Here is a 17,253-nt window from a genome sequence, read left to right as displayed (position 1 = left end):
GCAATAAACCCGTTTTAAAACCTAGTTCAGAAGTTTCCCATTCTCGGTTGTTGTTGTTTTTTATCAACAAAACTATGACAGCTCAAGATGCAGAAAAGCTTCTTCAATGGCACGTAAAGTTCAGGAGGATGCATCATTCCTAAGTAGAAAGCGATCATTTTAAAAACAATATTTTAGTAGTTATTGTGTTGGTAGGCTTATGCGCATTCAATTTTACCGTGAATTTTTGGGGTTGCAGAACCATAAAATTAATGCGCCTCGATAATAGTAAAAATTATCATCTTGGAATACAATAAATCAATTGGTTGATATAGTAAAACTATCGCGAATCACAAGAAAACTCAGCAGAGATAGTTTATTTATGTGAGCACGTTATGGAAATTATGGCAAACTATCAATTCATTGCTAATTTGAGCAAAAATAACTATTTTCCATTCACGTTAGCTAATTCTTCAATATGGCGTCGACCATAATCAGCGAAAATAACACGAAAGCAAGTATACTTTTATGTAGTAATCCTACATTATAGAGATCTGCGGAGGCGGCCATTGTAAGCCAATCGTGCAGAAAGAACTGTCAAAGTGTGAGCCAAATGAACAGGCTGATCGTTTGTAAGAAGGCGTCGATTGAACGGTATTGCAATCCGAACTAAATAAATTAAAATTATTTATTTTTAGTATCGAGAAATTGACGGTATATGTAAGTTTAGAAAAAAGATAGAATTTAATTAATTCTGCTTTCAAAAGCTCAAGCTTATGACGAAACTTTTGTTGCTGCACTTCTCGAAAAAACTTTCATTGCTGCTTCTTGCTTCATTTCTGCCGATATTTCATCGATTGCTCCGCTATTTTTTTTTCAAAATTTTGAAAAAAAAATCTACCATAATTAGAAAATGTAAACAAAACAACTTGAACCACTACGAAGTCACGCACAAAGTTTGAACATCTAGCTTTGAATCAAGTGTTGGCAGCTGATGTAAACAAAATGAACAGCGTTGCCGAATCGACATATGTAACTTCCGCTTATCTCTATGTAGAGGATTTCTACTTTTATGATAACCGCAATAAACCTAGCAGTGTCGTTGTTTAGGCTTTTCCACCAACAGATGTCGTTCTTAATCGAACGGATCGCCATCTGTTGAGAGTTTTAACAGTTTTATTGTGGTAATAATGATTGCCAGAAGGTTTACATATCGGAAGGTTTTGTTTACTCTTAAAATCTGTCTTTATGCATATCTTCAAGTATACTATAAAACATTTCATCAATGGTTTTCATAAAAGCAGTCATAAAACAGTGAGTTTTAATTATTGCTGTGATAAAACCCTAATAAAAATCAAACAAAACCAACCAGCAATGGAATTGTTACTTGGGTCTTCAAGTATACCAAATCATTTTATCAATGGTTTTCATAAAAGCAGTCATAAAACTGTGAATTTTAATTATTGCTGTAATAAAACCTCAATAAAAATCAAACAAAACCAATCTGCAATGGAATTGTTACTTGGGATGGCTTAATGTATTTAAGTAGGTTTAAGCGACAACAACAATCACAGCTGCCGTGGCGGTATTTGAGATTTTTTCGAGGAACAAAAGTTCATTAAAATCTCACGTGCGCTGTTCTGCAATGATATCAAACAAATGAACTATTTTGAATTAAAAAAAACCTTCCTCCCGAAAGTGGATCGCGCGCGTGTACAGTGGTTCACCATCACTAGCGGTTCCCAAACCCAATAATGGCCGAAGTGAAAGTGCTATTCGCCCAACGTAGCCACGCTGAGGCAAAGGTGAAGAAATTCCAAGAACGAATTCGAAAAGAAGATAGTGCCTTATCGGACCGACTTTGGCACGAGTAAAGGCCTATGAATGTGAACTCCAGTGTTATTATCGAGAATACCAGAAGGTGTATGGAGAACTTCTGTCTGTTCTCCCAGCCGAAAGATTCGAAGCGCTAGATGAGGATTACTGGCGCTTCGAAGACATCCACGACGAAGCCTGCACGGCAACAAATTTCGTTCGTTTGAAACAAAAAAAATCATTTTTATTCGGTAAACTGATGCCATTTTTGGAACCAAAATTTAAATTTTTAAAACTAACTCTATTACATATTGATTTCTACAATACCCATTATTGAGGAGCTCCCCGTTCCACCGTCGAGAACATAAACAAAAACTCACAAGTTCCAGCTGGCACTGCAAACAAGATTTCCTCCTGCAAAAAAATCATGTTTTACCAGAAGTTTCCTCGAAATCCCGTTGTTTTCGGGTGTGTATGTTATCTACATGGTGTTGGCATTGGTAATGCCATGCGGGAGGGTTTTTTTTCAGCGAAGAAAAGGCAATTTAATGGGAAAACAAGTATTTCCGCCAACCTGCCCGCAAAAAAACAAAAAAATTTACATTTGTTTCTAACATAACCTGTCAGAAGATGCATGTTTGTTTCAGACATGGATTGCATTCGCTTCAAAAGTGACGTTCGATTTGCTTCAAACAGTTTTATTTTTGTTGCCTGAACAAATTGACAATTTATTTGAATTTACCTCAAATATTTTTGATTTTACCATATTTTTTTCTGCGTGTGCGTTCTGGTAGAAACCCTTTTGATTTCCTGCCCGACAACTAGTGACAAAGGTTTCAAGAAGCGAAGGTCGTCATCCAGCTACTTCGCTACCCAAGTAACATTTTAAGTTTTGTTCGGCTCTACAAGAGATCTTCATGACTAATTTTATAAAACTTGCCATAAAACTGATTTATACATCAAAACCTCTTGATAACCTCTTTAAGAGCATTTTCCGGCTAAGTGGACCACTCTCGGAGAGCTTTTGCAAACCGCATTAAGAGTAGCAATTAAACCGTTTTAAAACCTAGTTGAAAAATTGCCCATTCTCGATTGTTGTTGTTTTTTTTTCAACAAAAACTTTGACAGCTCAGATGCAGAGAAGCTTCTTCGATGGCACGTAAAGTTCAGGACGATACAACATTCGTAAGTAGAAGTCATAATTATTTCAAAGTAATATTTGAGTAGTTATTGTGTCGGTAGGCTAATGCGCATTCAATTTTACCGTGAATATTGGGGTTGCAGAATCATAAAATTAATGCGCTTCAAAAATAGTGAATATTATCATCTTGGAATGAAATAAATCAATTTACTTATTTAGTAAAACTATCTCGAATTACAAGAAAAATCAGCAGAGAGTTTATTTATGTGAGCATGTTATGGAAATGTTGGCAAACTATCAATTCATTGCTAATTTGAGCAAAATTAACTATTTTCCATTCATGTTAGCTAATTCTTCAATATGGCGACAACCATAATCAGCGAAAATAAAACGAAAGCAAGTTTACTTTTATAATGACCGCAATAAAACCTAGCAGTGTCGTGGTTCTGCTTTTCCACCAACAGATGTCGTTACTAATCGAACGGATCGCCATCTGTTGAGAGTTTTAACAGTTTTATTGTGGTAATAATGATTGCCAGAAGGTTTACATATCGGAAAGTTTTGTTTACTCTTAAAATCTGTCTTTATGGATATCTTCAAGTATACTATAAAACATTTTATCAATGGTTTCCATAAAAACAGTCATAAAACTGTGAGTTTTAATTATTGCTGTAATAAAACCCTAATAAAATCAAAGAAAACCTATCAGCAATGAAATTGTTACTTGGGTACGACCACTACACGCTGGCTCAGCCATCCTACCCGAAGAAGCCAGTCACCGAGTCCAACGATGGAACAACCAGTTCCGATTCCTGACGTGGTGGAGAGGCTACCCGCCATGTCATTGCCGAAAGAAAAAGAGGTGAGTGCGAATATTGCTAATCAAATCCAGACTGAGAAACCGCGCTGCGGCGAAGAATCCTCCAAGAAGAAGATGCCTTTACTTGGACCGGCCGTGGTCCCATCCGAGAGTGCTTCGCCGATGTTGCTATTCTTGAGTCGGCAGTCCCGCCGGCCGGAGAAGCAGCCAAGCGTGAAGCAAAGGTGACAACCGTTGCCTTCGAGAGTCCAACGTGTAAGAGTGAGAATCCTTCGATGAGCCAGCGGATTTCCTTGTCGGAAACGAGCCAGAAAAGTTGTCGACAGCGAGACCGAAGACCACAAGACACCATCGTCAAACAAAGCGCCTTCTGGAATAAACCCGGTGGCAAACCCGTTCCGAATCCCATTCGACCCGACTGGAGTTTATCCGAATCTGACGATTCAGATTCCTACCAGATTCCATCCGGTGCTAAAGTCGTTCTGACCGCCACCAGGATTCCATCCCAAGCCCAAGCAGATCCCGAAGCCAGCCGGAATGCCTCCGGTGTCTCAGTATCTGACCGGATACCTTCTGGTACCACAGCCGCCCCAGTGCAAAGCCGGCTCCCTTCCGGTAAACCAGCAGCAACAGAGTCCGACCGGTCTCCTTCCGGTACCCCGACAGTTGCAGTTCGTGACCGAATCCATTTCGGTAGTCCCATCGCTCATGTGTAAGGCCGGTTCGTTACCGGCATTCCAACCGCAACAGAATCCGACCGGTGTCCTTCCGGTATCCCAGACACTGCAGATCGTATCCGAACTCCGATCGGTAAACCCACAGTTTGAGTCCGGTTCCTATCCGGTACTCCAACAGTTTCAGCACGCGACCGGATCCTATTCAGCAGCCAATCTGATCCTGAGGTCTACTGGAGCCAGCCCGGTGGTCGATTCCGCCCTGATGCCCGTCGATACCCATTCGGCGGCTAAGACGACCAAGAACTCTACCGGCGCCCGTCCGGTGTTCAACTCCGCCATGAAGTTCGTCGGTTCCAGTCCGGCGGTCGAGTTTACTGAGAAGTCCATCGGTGCTCGTTCGATGGTCAGGTCCAACGAGATGCCTGCCGGTTCTTGTCCGCTGGTGCCAGTCCAGTGGGCAAGCCTATCCTGCGTCCATCATCTATCGGTATCAGTCCGGTAGTCCCGTCCGATGGATAAGCCACTCCTGATGTCCACTGGTGCCAGTCCAGTGAACAAACCAATCGTGTGCCCATCGTCTATCGGTACCAGTGCGGTAGTCAAGATAACCGTCGATCGCTGTTCGGCGGCCAAGATGCCCAAGATGTTCGTTCGATGGTCGAGTCCTACCAGATGTCCGCCGGTTTTTGTCCTGTCGTCAAGCCACTACCAAAACACACTAGTACCGGTCCAGTGCGAAAGCGAGTTCTGACGTCCGCCGGTGTCCGTACGGTGACGAAGTCCATCATGATGGCCATTGGTACCCGTCCGGTGGTCAAGTTGTCCTCAAAGTCCGTCGGTACCTACTCGATGCCAAAGGCGTTCCTGAAGCGCGTCGATGTTCGATGATCAAACCATTTCCAAACCCAAGCAACAATTCCATTGCTGGGTTTTATCACCGCAATAATTAAAACTCACAGTTTTATGACTGTTTTTATGAAAACCATTGATGAAATGTTTTATAGTATACTTGAAGATATGCATAAAGACAGATTTTAAGAGTAAACAAAACCCTCCGATATGTAAACCTTCTGGCAATCATTATTACCACAATAAAACTGTTAAAACTCTCAACAGATGGCGATCCGTTCGATTAAGAACGACATCTGTTGGTGGAAAAGCCGAAACAACGACACTGCTAGGTTTATTGCGGTCATCATAAAAGTAAACTCTCTTTCGTGTTATTGTCGCTGATTATGGTCGTCGCCATATTGAAGAATTGATTGGAAAATAGTTATTTTTGCTCAAATTAGCAATGAATTGATAGTTTGCCATAATTTCCATAACGTGCTCACATGAATAAACTCTCTGCTGAGTTTTCTTGTGATTCGCGATAGTTTTACTAAATTAACCAATTGATTTATTTCATTCCAAGATGATAATTTTTACTATTTTCGAAGCGCATTAATTTTATGGTTCTGCAACCCCAATATTCACGGTAAAATTGAATGCGCATAAGCCTACCAACACAATAACTACTAAAATATTGCTTTAAAATGATCGCTTTCTACTTACGAATGATGCATCCTCCTGAACTTTACGTGCCATCGAAGAAGCTTTTCTGCATCTTGAGCTGTCATAGTTTTGTTGATAAAAAAACAACAACAATCGAGAATGGGAAACTTCTCAACTAGGTTTTAAAACGAGTTTATTGCTACTTCTATTGCGGTTTGCAAAACCTCTCCGAGAGTGATCTACTTAGCCGGAAGATTCTCTTAAAGAGGTTATCAAGAGGTTTTGATGTATAAATCAGTTTTATTGCAAGTTTTAAAAATTTAGTCATGAAGATCTCTTGTAGAGCCGAATAAAACTTAAAATGTTACTTGGGCTGGATCCGCCGCCGGTCAGCCAGACTGGTGAATGCAAGCAGCTCCATTTCGACCCGTGGCCGAGGAAGCCACCCGATGGACCATCCAAGCGATCCCGACCCAGCGAAGCCATCTCAAAGCTCGTGTCCCGAACGCGTCCACCGAATGACCAGAAGAAAGACGAGCCAGATGCCACAGGTGAGCAAACATTCGAATCTGTGGTGTGTGAATTCCCTATCCTGGCTTCATCACAAGTAACATTTTAAGTTTTGTTCAGCTCTACAAGAGATCTTCATGACCAAATTTTTAAAACTTGCAATAAAACTGATTTATACATCAAAACCTCTTGATAACCTCTTTAAGAGAATCTTCCGGCTAAGTGGACCACTCTCGGAGAGGTTTTGCAAACCGCATTAGAAGTAGCAATAAACCCGTTTTAAAACCTAGTTGAGAAGTTTCCCATTCTCGATTGTTGTTGTTTTTTTATCAACAAAACTATGACAGCTCAAGATGCAGAAAAGCTTCTTCGATGGCACGTAAAGTTCAGGAGGATGCATCATTCGTAAGTAGAAAGCGATCATTTTAAAGCAATATTTTAGTAGTTATTGTGTTGGTAGGCTTATGCGCATTCAATTTTACCGTGAATATTGGGATTGCAGAACCATAAAATTAATGCGCTTCGAAAATAGTAAAAATTATCATCTTGGAATGAAATAAATCAATTGGTTAATTTAGTAAAACTATCGCGAATCACAAGAAAACTCAGCAGAGATAGTTTATTCATGTGAGCACGTTATGGAAATTATGGCAAACTATCAATTCATTGCTAATTTGAGCAAAAATAACTATTTTCCATTCAGCTTTTCCACCAACAGATGTCGTTCTTAATCGAACGGATCGCCATCTGTTGAGAGTTTTAACAGTTTTATTGTGGTAATAATGATTGCCAGAAGGTTTACATATCGGAGTGTTTTGTTTACTCTTAAAATCTGTTTTATGCATATCTTCAAGTATACTATAAAACATTTCATCAATGGTTTTCATACAAGCAGTCATAAAACGGTGAGTTTTAATTATTGCTGTGATAAAACCCTAATAAAAATCAAACAAAACCAACCAGCAATGGAATTGTTACTTGGGATGTGGTTCCCCCAGTCATCCGTTGAACGCCCTTACTAAACAACAAAGCTTCCTTCCCCTACTGCAATTGAGTTGCCATTCCGTTCCTATGCTGAGTTCCTGCCCTTATTGTTGTTGATTAACCTTGCCTAGCCCAGAATGAAGTTCCTGTGAGCAGAAAGATCCCTTTGAAGTTTGTGTCCCTTGAACCTCCTTATAACACCTAGAGCCCACACTATAATCCGAATCTGATTGCCTGGTGATTTTCTGTTCCATCGAAGATGAAGACCCTACAGAAAAATACAAGACAATTTTCCTAAGCTGCCGTTGCATATCGATGTGGCCCTGCCCCGCTTGCTCATCAAACGTTCTATGATGTGTTCCCCTGTGTTGAAAGTGAATTATCTTCCCCAATCTAAGTCAATATTCAAGTCCAAGATTCCAGCCAAGTTAAATCTCCAAAGTGCCTAAAGCCTAACGTTGAATGAAGCCCATGAACCCCTACTTCCAAGTTCTACCACGAATACAGTCAGAAATATAGTCCACAATAGAAACGATCCACCTCCGGTAGAATTTGAGTTCCTAACATGAAGCACGAATTTGTCATAGATTGTCCTCCTAGTTGCTTTCCAACAAGTCCACATAATAAATTTCCCACTCCTTGATGTTTCCTGCTTTCCAAAAGACACGAAGTGATGATCCTAAATCTCCAAAGAAGTTTGTTCGCCCAAGCTCATAGTCGTCCATAAGAATTAAGTCCAGTGTTGAAATCTGCAAGTCCACCTAAGAAATTTCCTAAAGTGGAATAATGAAGTGTATCCGCCTAAAATATGTCCTAAGAACCCTCGTGAATGATAAATCCTCCTAAAAGATCAATGAAGGTTTCATGATTGTTAGTCTTCCTGAGTTGCCATGATAGTTGCCTTCCTGTCCAAGTCCGCAGTTGTACATTTTTCCACCTTTTATAGCTGGGGAGTATGTTCACTCCCATCGCGAAGTGATTTTGACCTCCAAACTAACCTCGAATCGCCGCGAGTATTTTGCGGCTCCAACCCTACTAACAATCACACTATTGCCCTCACACACACCACGTCGTTTGTTTGTCCATCCCACCAACCGTGCGACGACGTGAACGAGCAAGGATCGACTGACCGACCATGCATGTGTTGCGTGTCCTTATGTGTCAGTAGCCGACGACGTCCGAACCATCGTATCATAGCCTGGAATATTCCACCATCACCACAGCGTAGCGCATGCAAGGAAATTTCCTCCCCCCCATTCAGTATCTACCCATCCTTTGAAGTGCGTGCGCAACAAGAAAAGAGTCTTCATTCAAACACCGACTTGTAAACACGTATCAGAAATATACAGTAGTTAAGTAGTTTAGTGTACAACCGCCTTTTCCTCCCCAGGGGAAGCCATAGCCTTTTCGTAGGCTAGTGTTCCCCTCCTTCCCATCGAGCTACCGGTCCTGTGCTGTTCCTCCAACGGAACACTCAGCAGGGTCGCTCGATGTTTCTCAACAACCGATGTGAACCTTGCTTAACTTATGCCCACTTGCATTTCCATTTTGCAAAGTGTGGCAAAAACCAGAACATAGAGAGCGTAAAGGGGTCTTGCGTGGCCTGCTTCTTGGCTGTGTCTTGCCGTTGTCTCGTCGTAGACGCGAGCTCGGGCGCGAAGAATTGTTCTCGGCTGGAAGCCGGGGTGTTTTTTCGCGGAGCTTCATCTGGTCGAGTAGATAAGTTGCGGTTGTTGTCGATACATTGTGGATACATGGAATAAATAAATGTCTAAAATCAGTGTTGTGTACGAACTAAGTGACGTGAAAGAAAATCCTATATTCCATGGGAACTTTTTTATCTCTCATCAAGACCTATCTGAAAATATTCAAAATCCGGGACTAAAAACCCTGTATATATTTTATGTCTATGTCTTGTATATGAGAAAAATAAGTAAAATACATGAAATATCACTTTATGTTTTTTTTTTGGCTTAATGGTTTTCGGATCAGTGATAATTTCGAACATGAAGCTTATATTGTAAAATATTTTTAATTCTTTGATTGAGTTTCCTCTGTACTTAAATGAGGAAGTGTTCCTTTTCTTGCTTAGATCCTTTCTCTTGTTTTGAGGTGTTGTTTTTCAAAATCGAATGTCTACGGCTATCGGTACATTTGTCAGAGTTTGCGGATTCTTTATTACTTTTTGATACACCATTTAAAGAAAGATTTAGTGACATGGACAAGGATACACGTATTACGGCTATTAATAACAGTAATGTCCCTCCAAAAAGTAGCATTACATACACTATCCGCTCAAATATTCTTAAATATTTTAAATAGAAAAGAAACCTGTTCTGCAAACTTTTGGGAAGTTGAAGCATAGTCTGAAAAAAAAGAAAAAAAAAATAAATTAAAAATGTTTTATTGTTAGAGTTGGGTTTTTTTAACATAAACACTAGTATGGTTGTTTTTATATATTTTTTATTTATCTGTCCATCCAGACTCTAACGACAGGGTGTCTACCCAGCAATGCTGTACAAGAGTGAAAAAAAAAAACACTCTTAAGAAAACTTAAGCTTAAGGAACCGTTAATCAGCTAGTTTTGTTTCTTGGAAAACCTGGAATTATCAGTGAATTTCATTTACCCTGGAAATAACCTATAATTATCAGAGAATGCTGGAGTCAATCAGAGATTATTTTATAGTAGGGATTTTTATTGAAACCAGTTTGAGTTTGATCGTTATAAAGTTCTTTAACAAATTCTGGTTAAATATAACCATTGCTTGCATTTCTGGAAAAAGTTTCTTCAGTACTCATGGAGTTTGTTCTAATAGATCCTCGAGGGAAGTTTGCGACCGAAGCTGGGGAGAAATTTCTAATAGTTCCTTAATGGCTTTATTTTGAAATCAAGCTAAAAACGCTTCGAGATTACTTTGGTTACTGGTGGATCTTGGAACATTTCTAGAAGGAATTTCCAGGCTGGGTCTCCTTAGCCTAATGGTTATGCTATGGATCAGGATCGCCAATCAGGAGACGGCGGGTTCGATTCCCGTTTCAGTCGAGAAACATTTCTTGACTCCCTGGGCATAGTGTATCATTGTGCTTGCTTCACAATATACAAATCAATGCAATGGCAGGCAAAGAAAGCCTTTCAATCAATAACTGTGAAAGTGCTGAATAGAGGCAGGCCAAGTTCCAGTGGGAACGTATAGTCATACTGAAGAAGATGAAGAAGAGCACTTTCCAGATTCTTAACACTTATGTGGCCGGCAGGGTATCCGGGTACCTTTTTCAATTTCAAATCTCGATATTTTAATGGTTATTGAGACTAGGATGTTGGAACTCTGTTAGATCTTAGAACTCGTGAATTTACATCTATTACTGGGGTTGACCAAATTTTAAAGTGAGGAGGGGCAGGGGGAGGGGCTCCTGCATTTTTTTATTACGTGGAAGGCCGGCAGGGTACCCGGGTACCCACGAAATTGAAATGATCATCCCAAGTAACATTTTTGTTTTGTTTGGCTCTACAAGAGATCTTCATGACTAATTTTATAAAACTTGCCATAAAACTGATTTATACATCAAAACCTCTTGATAACCTCTTTAAGAGCATTTTCCGGCTAAGTGGACCACTCTCGGAGAGCTTTTGCAAACCGCATTAAGAGTAGCAATTAAACCGTTTTAAAACCTAGTTGAAAAATTGCCCATTCTCGATTGTTGTTGTTTTTTTTTTTCAACAAAAACTTTGACAGCTCAGATGCAGAGAAGCTTCTTCGATGGCACGTAAAGTTCAGGACGATACAACATTCGTAAGTAGAAGTCATAATTATTTCAAAGTAATATTTGAGTAGTTATTGTGTTGGTAGGCTAATGCGCATTCAATTTTACCGTGAATATTGGGGTTGCAGAATCATAAAATTAATGCGCTTCAAAAATAGTGAATATTATCATCTTGGAATGAAATAAATCAATTTACTTATTTAGTAAAACTATCTCGAATTACAAGAAAAATCAGCAGAGAGTTTATTTATGTGAGCATGTTATGGAAATGTTGGCAAACTATCAATTCATTGCTAATTTGAGCAAAATTAACTATTTTCCATTCATGTTAGCTAATTCTTCAATATGGCGACAACCATAACACAGCGCAACATTTTTTTGTCTCAAGAGCAAACTTATGTGTCTCCGAAGGATTTTGGGCCGCTGAATCCGAATCCGGGCTCAGATTTGCTCTAACACGTCACAATTTTGAGCTATACCTCAATTTATATGGCAAAATATGCGATTTTGGGCTTTTTTGACAGCAAGCCATTAAGCAAGGAAATATTTTTTTTAAGCAATCAAAAGGTTAATTGGTCAATTAACATCTGAATTAACGACTCATGCAAAATATTTCGTTTTACCTAATCAAATTCGATAGATATAAGCATTTTATGTTAGTATGAAAACTTGCATGCAACTTTTGGAGGGTGACTTGTATGGGAAATATCGTACCTAACATAAATCGCTTAAAACTATCAAATTCGATTTAGTAAAACCAAATATTTTGCATGAGTCGTTAATTTAGATGTTAATTGATCAATTAACCTTTTGATTGCTTAAAAAAATATTTCCTTGCTTGATGGCTTGCAGTCAAAAAAGCCCAAAATCGCATATTTTGCCCTATAAATTGAGCTATAGCTCAAAATTGTGACGTGTTAGAGCAAATCTGAGCCCGGATTCGGATTCAGCGGCCCAAAATCCTTCGGAGACACATAAGTTTGCTCTTGAGACAGACAAAAAGTTAATTTTTGTTATGCTGTGTAATCAGCGAAAATAAAACGAAAGCAAGTTTACTTTTATAATGACCGCAATAAAACCTAGCAGTGTCGTGGTTCTGCTTTTCCACCAACAGATGTCGTTACTAATCGAACGGATCGCCATCTGTTGAGAGTTTTAACAGTTTTATTGTGGTAATAATGATTGCCAGAAGGTTTACATATCGGAAAGTTTTGTTTACTCTTAAAATCTGTCTTTATGGATATCTTCAAGTATACTATAAAACATTTTATCAATGGTTTCCATAAAAACAGTCATAAAACTGTGAGTTTTAATTATTGCTGTAATAAAACCCTAATAAAATCAAAGAAAACCTATCAGCAATGAAATTGTTACTTGGGATATCTCCGTCAATTTTTCATCGATTTTGAAAATTTTTAGCTCATTCAATTCAGAAACTCATCATCTATCGGGAAAATATTTGGTTAGACCGATCTAATCACCGTGGTTTTCGGAAAATCCATATTTTTGGGAGCATGTCCTTATACCATATTGAAACCCACATTGTTAAGGCTAGGATACCTTAAAGTGTTTATGGTCAACCATGGCCGCACGGGAAGCGTGTTCCGAAATCACAGTTTCAAAGTCAACACGTTTTATGATTCCAGGCCAGTCAGATACAATATGCCAATAAGCAATTTTACGATGCTTGGTACCGAAATTTCTACTAACCTACCGAAAATCCCGTATATTGTATAAAAACACGGATCCGGAAATCTGGATTTTCCGGTACCTATGGTGATCGGACCGGTCTAACCAAATACGATCTCGATAGATAATGAGTTTCTGAGTTGAATGAGGCAAAAACTTTTAAAACCGGTGGAAAAATCGCTGAGATATGATCATTTCCATTTCGTGGGTACCCGGGTACCCTGCCGGCCTTCTACGGGTGTTTTTTTTGCTGGCCACACTACGGTTAAAAATAATCGCAGAATTTTCTAATGCATTTGTTTAGGGAATCCTGCGAAGAATATCTAACTTATTTCTAACGGGAATCATGAGTAAGTGCATTGAGACGTTCTTATTATTATTTATTTCTACGTCTTCAACATATAATGTTGTACAGACTGAATAACTTAAACTTAATGCTATTTAACATAAACTATTCACAGTTACATAATACGTGTAAAACATTAACATCATCACAACCTTCAATTCAGTTACACAAACATAACAACATGACTCGATTGCACTGACTTAAACATTAAGGAAATATTATTAGCATTTCACAAACATCATACTTCTTCAATGAAATTATCACTTCAATCACATGCCTAAATTTTGGAAAATTTGCGGCAAAAGCCGAAAAATGATCTTTTTCAGGTATCTTTGTTGTTATTTGATAAAAACACGTAGTAAAGTTGAAAAGGAATATTCTACAAAATATTGCATATTTTATTTGCTACCAAACTCTCTTTGGGACCAACACTGAATTTTCTGTAGTTTGGCCACTGTAAATTTCCGCACTACACTTTCGGCCGTCGCGATGTCTGATGGAGCGCGGATATTGTTGTCGCGGTTGGGTCGCGGTGTTCGTTGATGCGCGCATGCTGACGATTCGCATCTCTGGGTGCTAAACTGGTATGTCACATCTTCCTTCTCGTATCGACAAAAAAAAAAAAAAAAACACACACACACACACACACACACACACACACACACACACACAAATAAAGGTTACCATCTCCCAGCAACATATCGTATACGGCCTTCATATGCGTTTGGAATATTATTTCGTCAACCTATTCATTTACTGATATACAGGGAAATTTAATTGATTCTAGGCAAACTCACTAAGCCAATTGCAGAAACATTTCGTTGCCAGAATCTCAGACGATCTCATGATCGTAAGAGTCGTGTGCCAGTTATATTCAAAAATTTTACTTCTTAGCTGTTAAAATTTGCTTCTTCGAGTTCCTGTACCTTTTTTTTTGAATAAACCTGCACTTCCCAAGTAACATTTTAAGTTTTGTTCGGCTCTACAAGAGATCTTCATGACTAATTTTATAAAACTTGCCATAAAACTGATTTATACATCAAAACCTCTTGATAACCTCTTTAAGAGCATTTTCCGGCTAAGTGGACCACTCTCGGAGAGCTTTTGCAACCCGCATTAAGAGTAGCAATTAAACCGTTTTAAAACCTAGTTGAAAAATTGCCCATTCTCGATTGTTGTTGTTTTTTTTTCAACAAAAACTTTGACAGCTCAGATGCAGAGAAGCTTCTTCGATGGCACGTAAAGTTCAGGACGATACAACATTCGTAAGTAGAAGTCATAATTATTTCAAAGTAATATTTGAGTAGTTATTGTGTTGGTAGGCTAATGCGCATTCAATTTTACCGTGAATATTGGGGTTGCAGAATCATAAAATTAATGCGCTTCAAAAATAGTGAATATTATCATCTTGGAATGAAATAAATCAATTTACTTATTTAGTAAAACTATCTCGAATTACAAGAAAAATCAGCAGAGAGTTTATTTATGTGAGCATGTTATGGAAATGTTGGCAAACTATCAATTCATTGCTAATTTGAGCAAAATTAACTATTTACCATTCATGTTAGCTAATTCTTCAATATGGCGACAACCATAATCAGCGAAAATAAAACGAAAGCAAGTTTACTTTTATAATGACCGCAATAAAACCTAGCAGTGTCGTGGTTCTGCTTTTCCACCAACAGATGTCGTTACTAATCGAACGGATCGCCATCTGTTGAGGGTTTTAACAGTTTTATTGTGGTAATAATGATTGCCAGAAGGTTTACATATCGGAGGGTTTTGTTTACTCTTAAAATCTGTCTTTATGGATATCTTCAAGTATACTATAAAACATTTTATCAATGGTTTCCATAAAAACAGTCATAAAACTGTGAGTTTTAATTATTGCTGTAATAAAACCCTAATAAAATCAAAGAAAACCTATCAGCAATGAAATTGTTACTTGGGTTGTTTCTCACTTGCAGAACACCGGAAGGGCCCGTTCGCATGGTTGGAACCACATCTCGTCATTTAGAGACGAGTACATCACAATAGATCAAATTAATGGTCGCAGTGGTACTATGTCCCCAACAGGAGAAAAAAAAATGTTTGACCAAATGCATAAATGACCACCATGTTTTCATTATACTCCTCCATTACTGCATTACTATGTAGGTTGAATATCGACTCTTCCTTCACTCTATAGTGACATTCAATCATAACGTTACTCCCCAAGTAACAATTACATTGCTGGTTGGTTTTGTTTGATTTTTATTAGGGTTTTATCACAGCAATAATTAAAACTCACAGTTTTATGACTGTTTTTGTGAAAACCATTGATGAAATGTTTTATAGTATACTTGAAGATATGCATAAAGACAGATTTTAAGAGTAAACAAAACCCTCCGATATGTAAACCTTCTGGCAATCATTATTACCACAATAAAACTGTTAAAACTCTCAACAGATGGCGATCCGTTCGATTAAGAACGACATCTGTTGGTGGAAAAGCCGAAACAACGACACTGCTAGGTTTATTGCGGTCATCATAGGTTTATTGCGGTCATATTTTCACTGATTATGGTCGTCGCCATATTGAAGAATAAGCTAACGTGAATGAAAAATAGTTATTTTTGCTCAAATTAGCAATGAATTGATAGTTTGCCATAATTTCCATAACGTGCTCACATAAATAAACTATCTCTGCTGAGTTTTCTTGTGATTCGCGATAGTTTTACTAAATTAACCAATTGATTTATTTCATTCCAAGATGATAATTTTTACTATTTTCGAAGCGCATTAATTTTATGGTTCTGCAACCCCAATATTCACGGTAAAATTGAATGCGCATAAGCCTACCAACACAATAACTACTAAAATATTGCTTTAAAATGATCGCTTTCTACTTACGGATGATGCATCCTCCTGAACTTTACGTGCCATCGAAGAAACTTTTCTGCATCTTGAGCTGTCATAGTTTTGTTGATAAAAAAACAACAGCAATCGAGAATGGGAAACTTCTCAACTAGGTTTTAAAACGGGTTTATTGCTACTTCTAATGCGGTTTGCAAAACCTCTCCGAGAGTGGTCCACTTAGCCGGAAGATTCTCTTAAAGAGGTTATCAAGAGGTTTTGATGTATAAATCAGTTTTATTGCAAGTTTTAAAAATTTGGTCATGAAGATCTCTTGTAGAGCCGAACAAAACTTAAAATGTTACTTGGGATTTACAGTTTTAAATTGAAAAGTAGTATTTATTAATGCGATCAAAGCATTTGTTTGATAATCCTTAAATATGTCATTATTCTATGCATGGTTTTGTTTGAAACATAATTATTGATCGATTCTAATGCGCGAATTTATACAAGTTGTTTTCAACATTGCCTTTTTTAGAAAAAAATGTTGCTGAACATGTTTTGGCAATCTAAATGCGGTGCATGTCTTAAGGACAAACGTCTTGAAATCCCGCTTCAACGGTTCATCAGGACTTTAGACGCACAAATCTGAAGAAGCAAGCTTCTAATAACAGTGAATTTAATTATTCAGTTCTTGCTTGCTTGTAATAAGCTTAAAATAAGAAGCTGAGGTGCGCTGGTTTTGATTACAAATAGATTTGTGCCTTCGAAATCGCGAGCAGGTGCCTAAAATTTAAAAGGTGCTTAAAAGCTCCATATAATGGTACGTATGCATTTGCGTGGCAGTAGTTTGACAGATTTTCCATGTAAAATCTATCAAAAATGCAAACTTAGACGTAATGAATGATGTGTTAAAGACTTTATATGTTGGTTCATATAGTAGTTGTTCGATAGTTGGACTGGTTCCCTGGGTTTTGGCCTCCCGGAAATGTTCCAAACGCAGTGCTATCCGGGGTAATTGCGGGGGTGGATTCGATGCCAACTAACTTGGTGAAATCTGCATCGTTTCTCGCGGTCTTTTCGGTGCAGCACAGTAAAAACACGGGTTGTTTAAGGAAAACACTGTACTACATACACTTAACTTTTAATCATCTAACAACTTAAACTATTACAAAATGCAAAAAGAGAAAATCGTACTTGA

At 38.3% G+C, this 17,253-nt stretch overlaps 2 protein-coding genes across 9 annotated transcripts in view; one reads left to right on the top strand and one right to left on the bottom strand.

Moving 5' to 3' along the window:
* The window catches only part of LOC134288081 (uncharacterized), a 401,563-nt gene that overhangs the window by 178,059 nt on the left and 206,251 nt on the right, over nt 1–17,253 (top strand). The window lies entirely within an intron of this gene.
* The window catches only part of LOC134288082 (scavenger receptor class B member 1), a 682,758-nt gene continuing 674,938 nt past the window's right edge, over nt 9,434–17,253 (bottom strand). For 6 of the 8 annotated variants that reach the window (XM_062851795.1, XM_062851794.1, XM_062851796.1 and 3 more), the window contains one exon: nt 9,434–9,786. In XM_062851795.1, the coding sequence (XP_062707779.1) occupies nt 9,481–9,786 (306 nt within the window). In that variant the 3' untranslated portion in view covers nt 9,434–9,480. The remainder of the gene's footprint in view (nt 9,787–17,253) is intronic. The other 2 variants (XM_062851802.1, XM_062851800.1) reach the window with 2 other exon arrangements.

This window comes from Aedes albopictus, chromosome 2 (assembly GCF_035046485.1).
Source record: "Aedes albopictus strain Foshan chromosome 2, AalbF5, whole genome shotgun sequence".
Taxonomy (NCBI): domain Eukaryota; kingdom Metazoa; phylum Arthropoda; class Insecta; order Diptera; family Culicidae; genus Aedes; species Aedes albopictus.
Note: the sequence above shows the minus strand (reverse complement) of the source record. Positions and strands in the feature narration are given on the sequence as shown.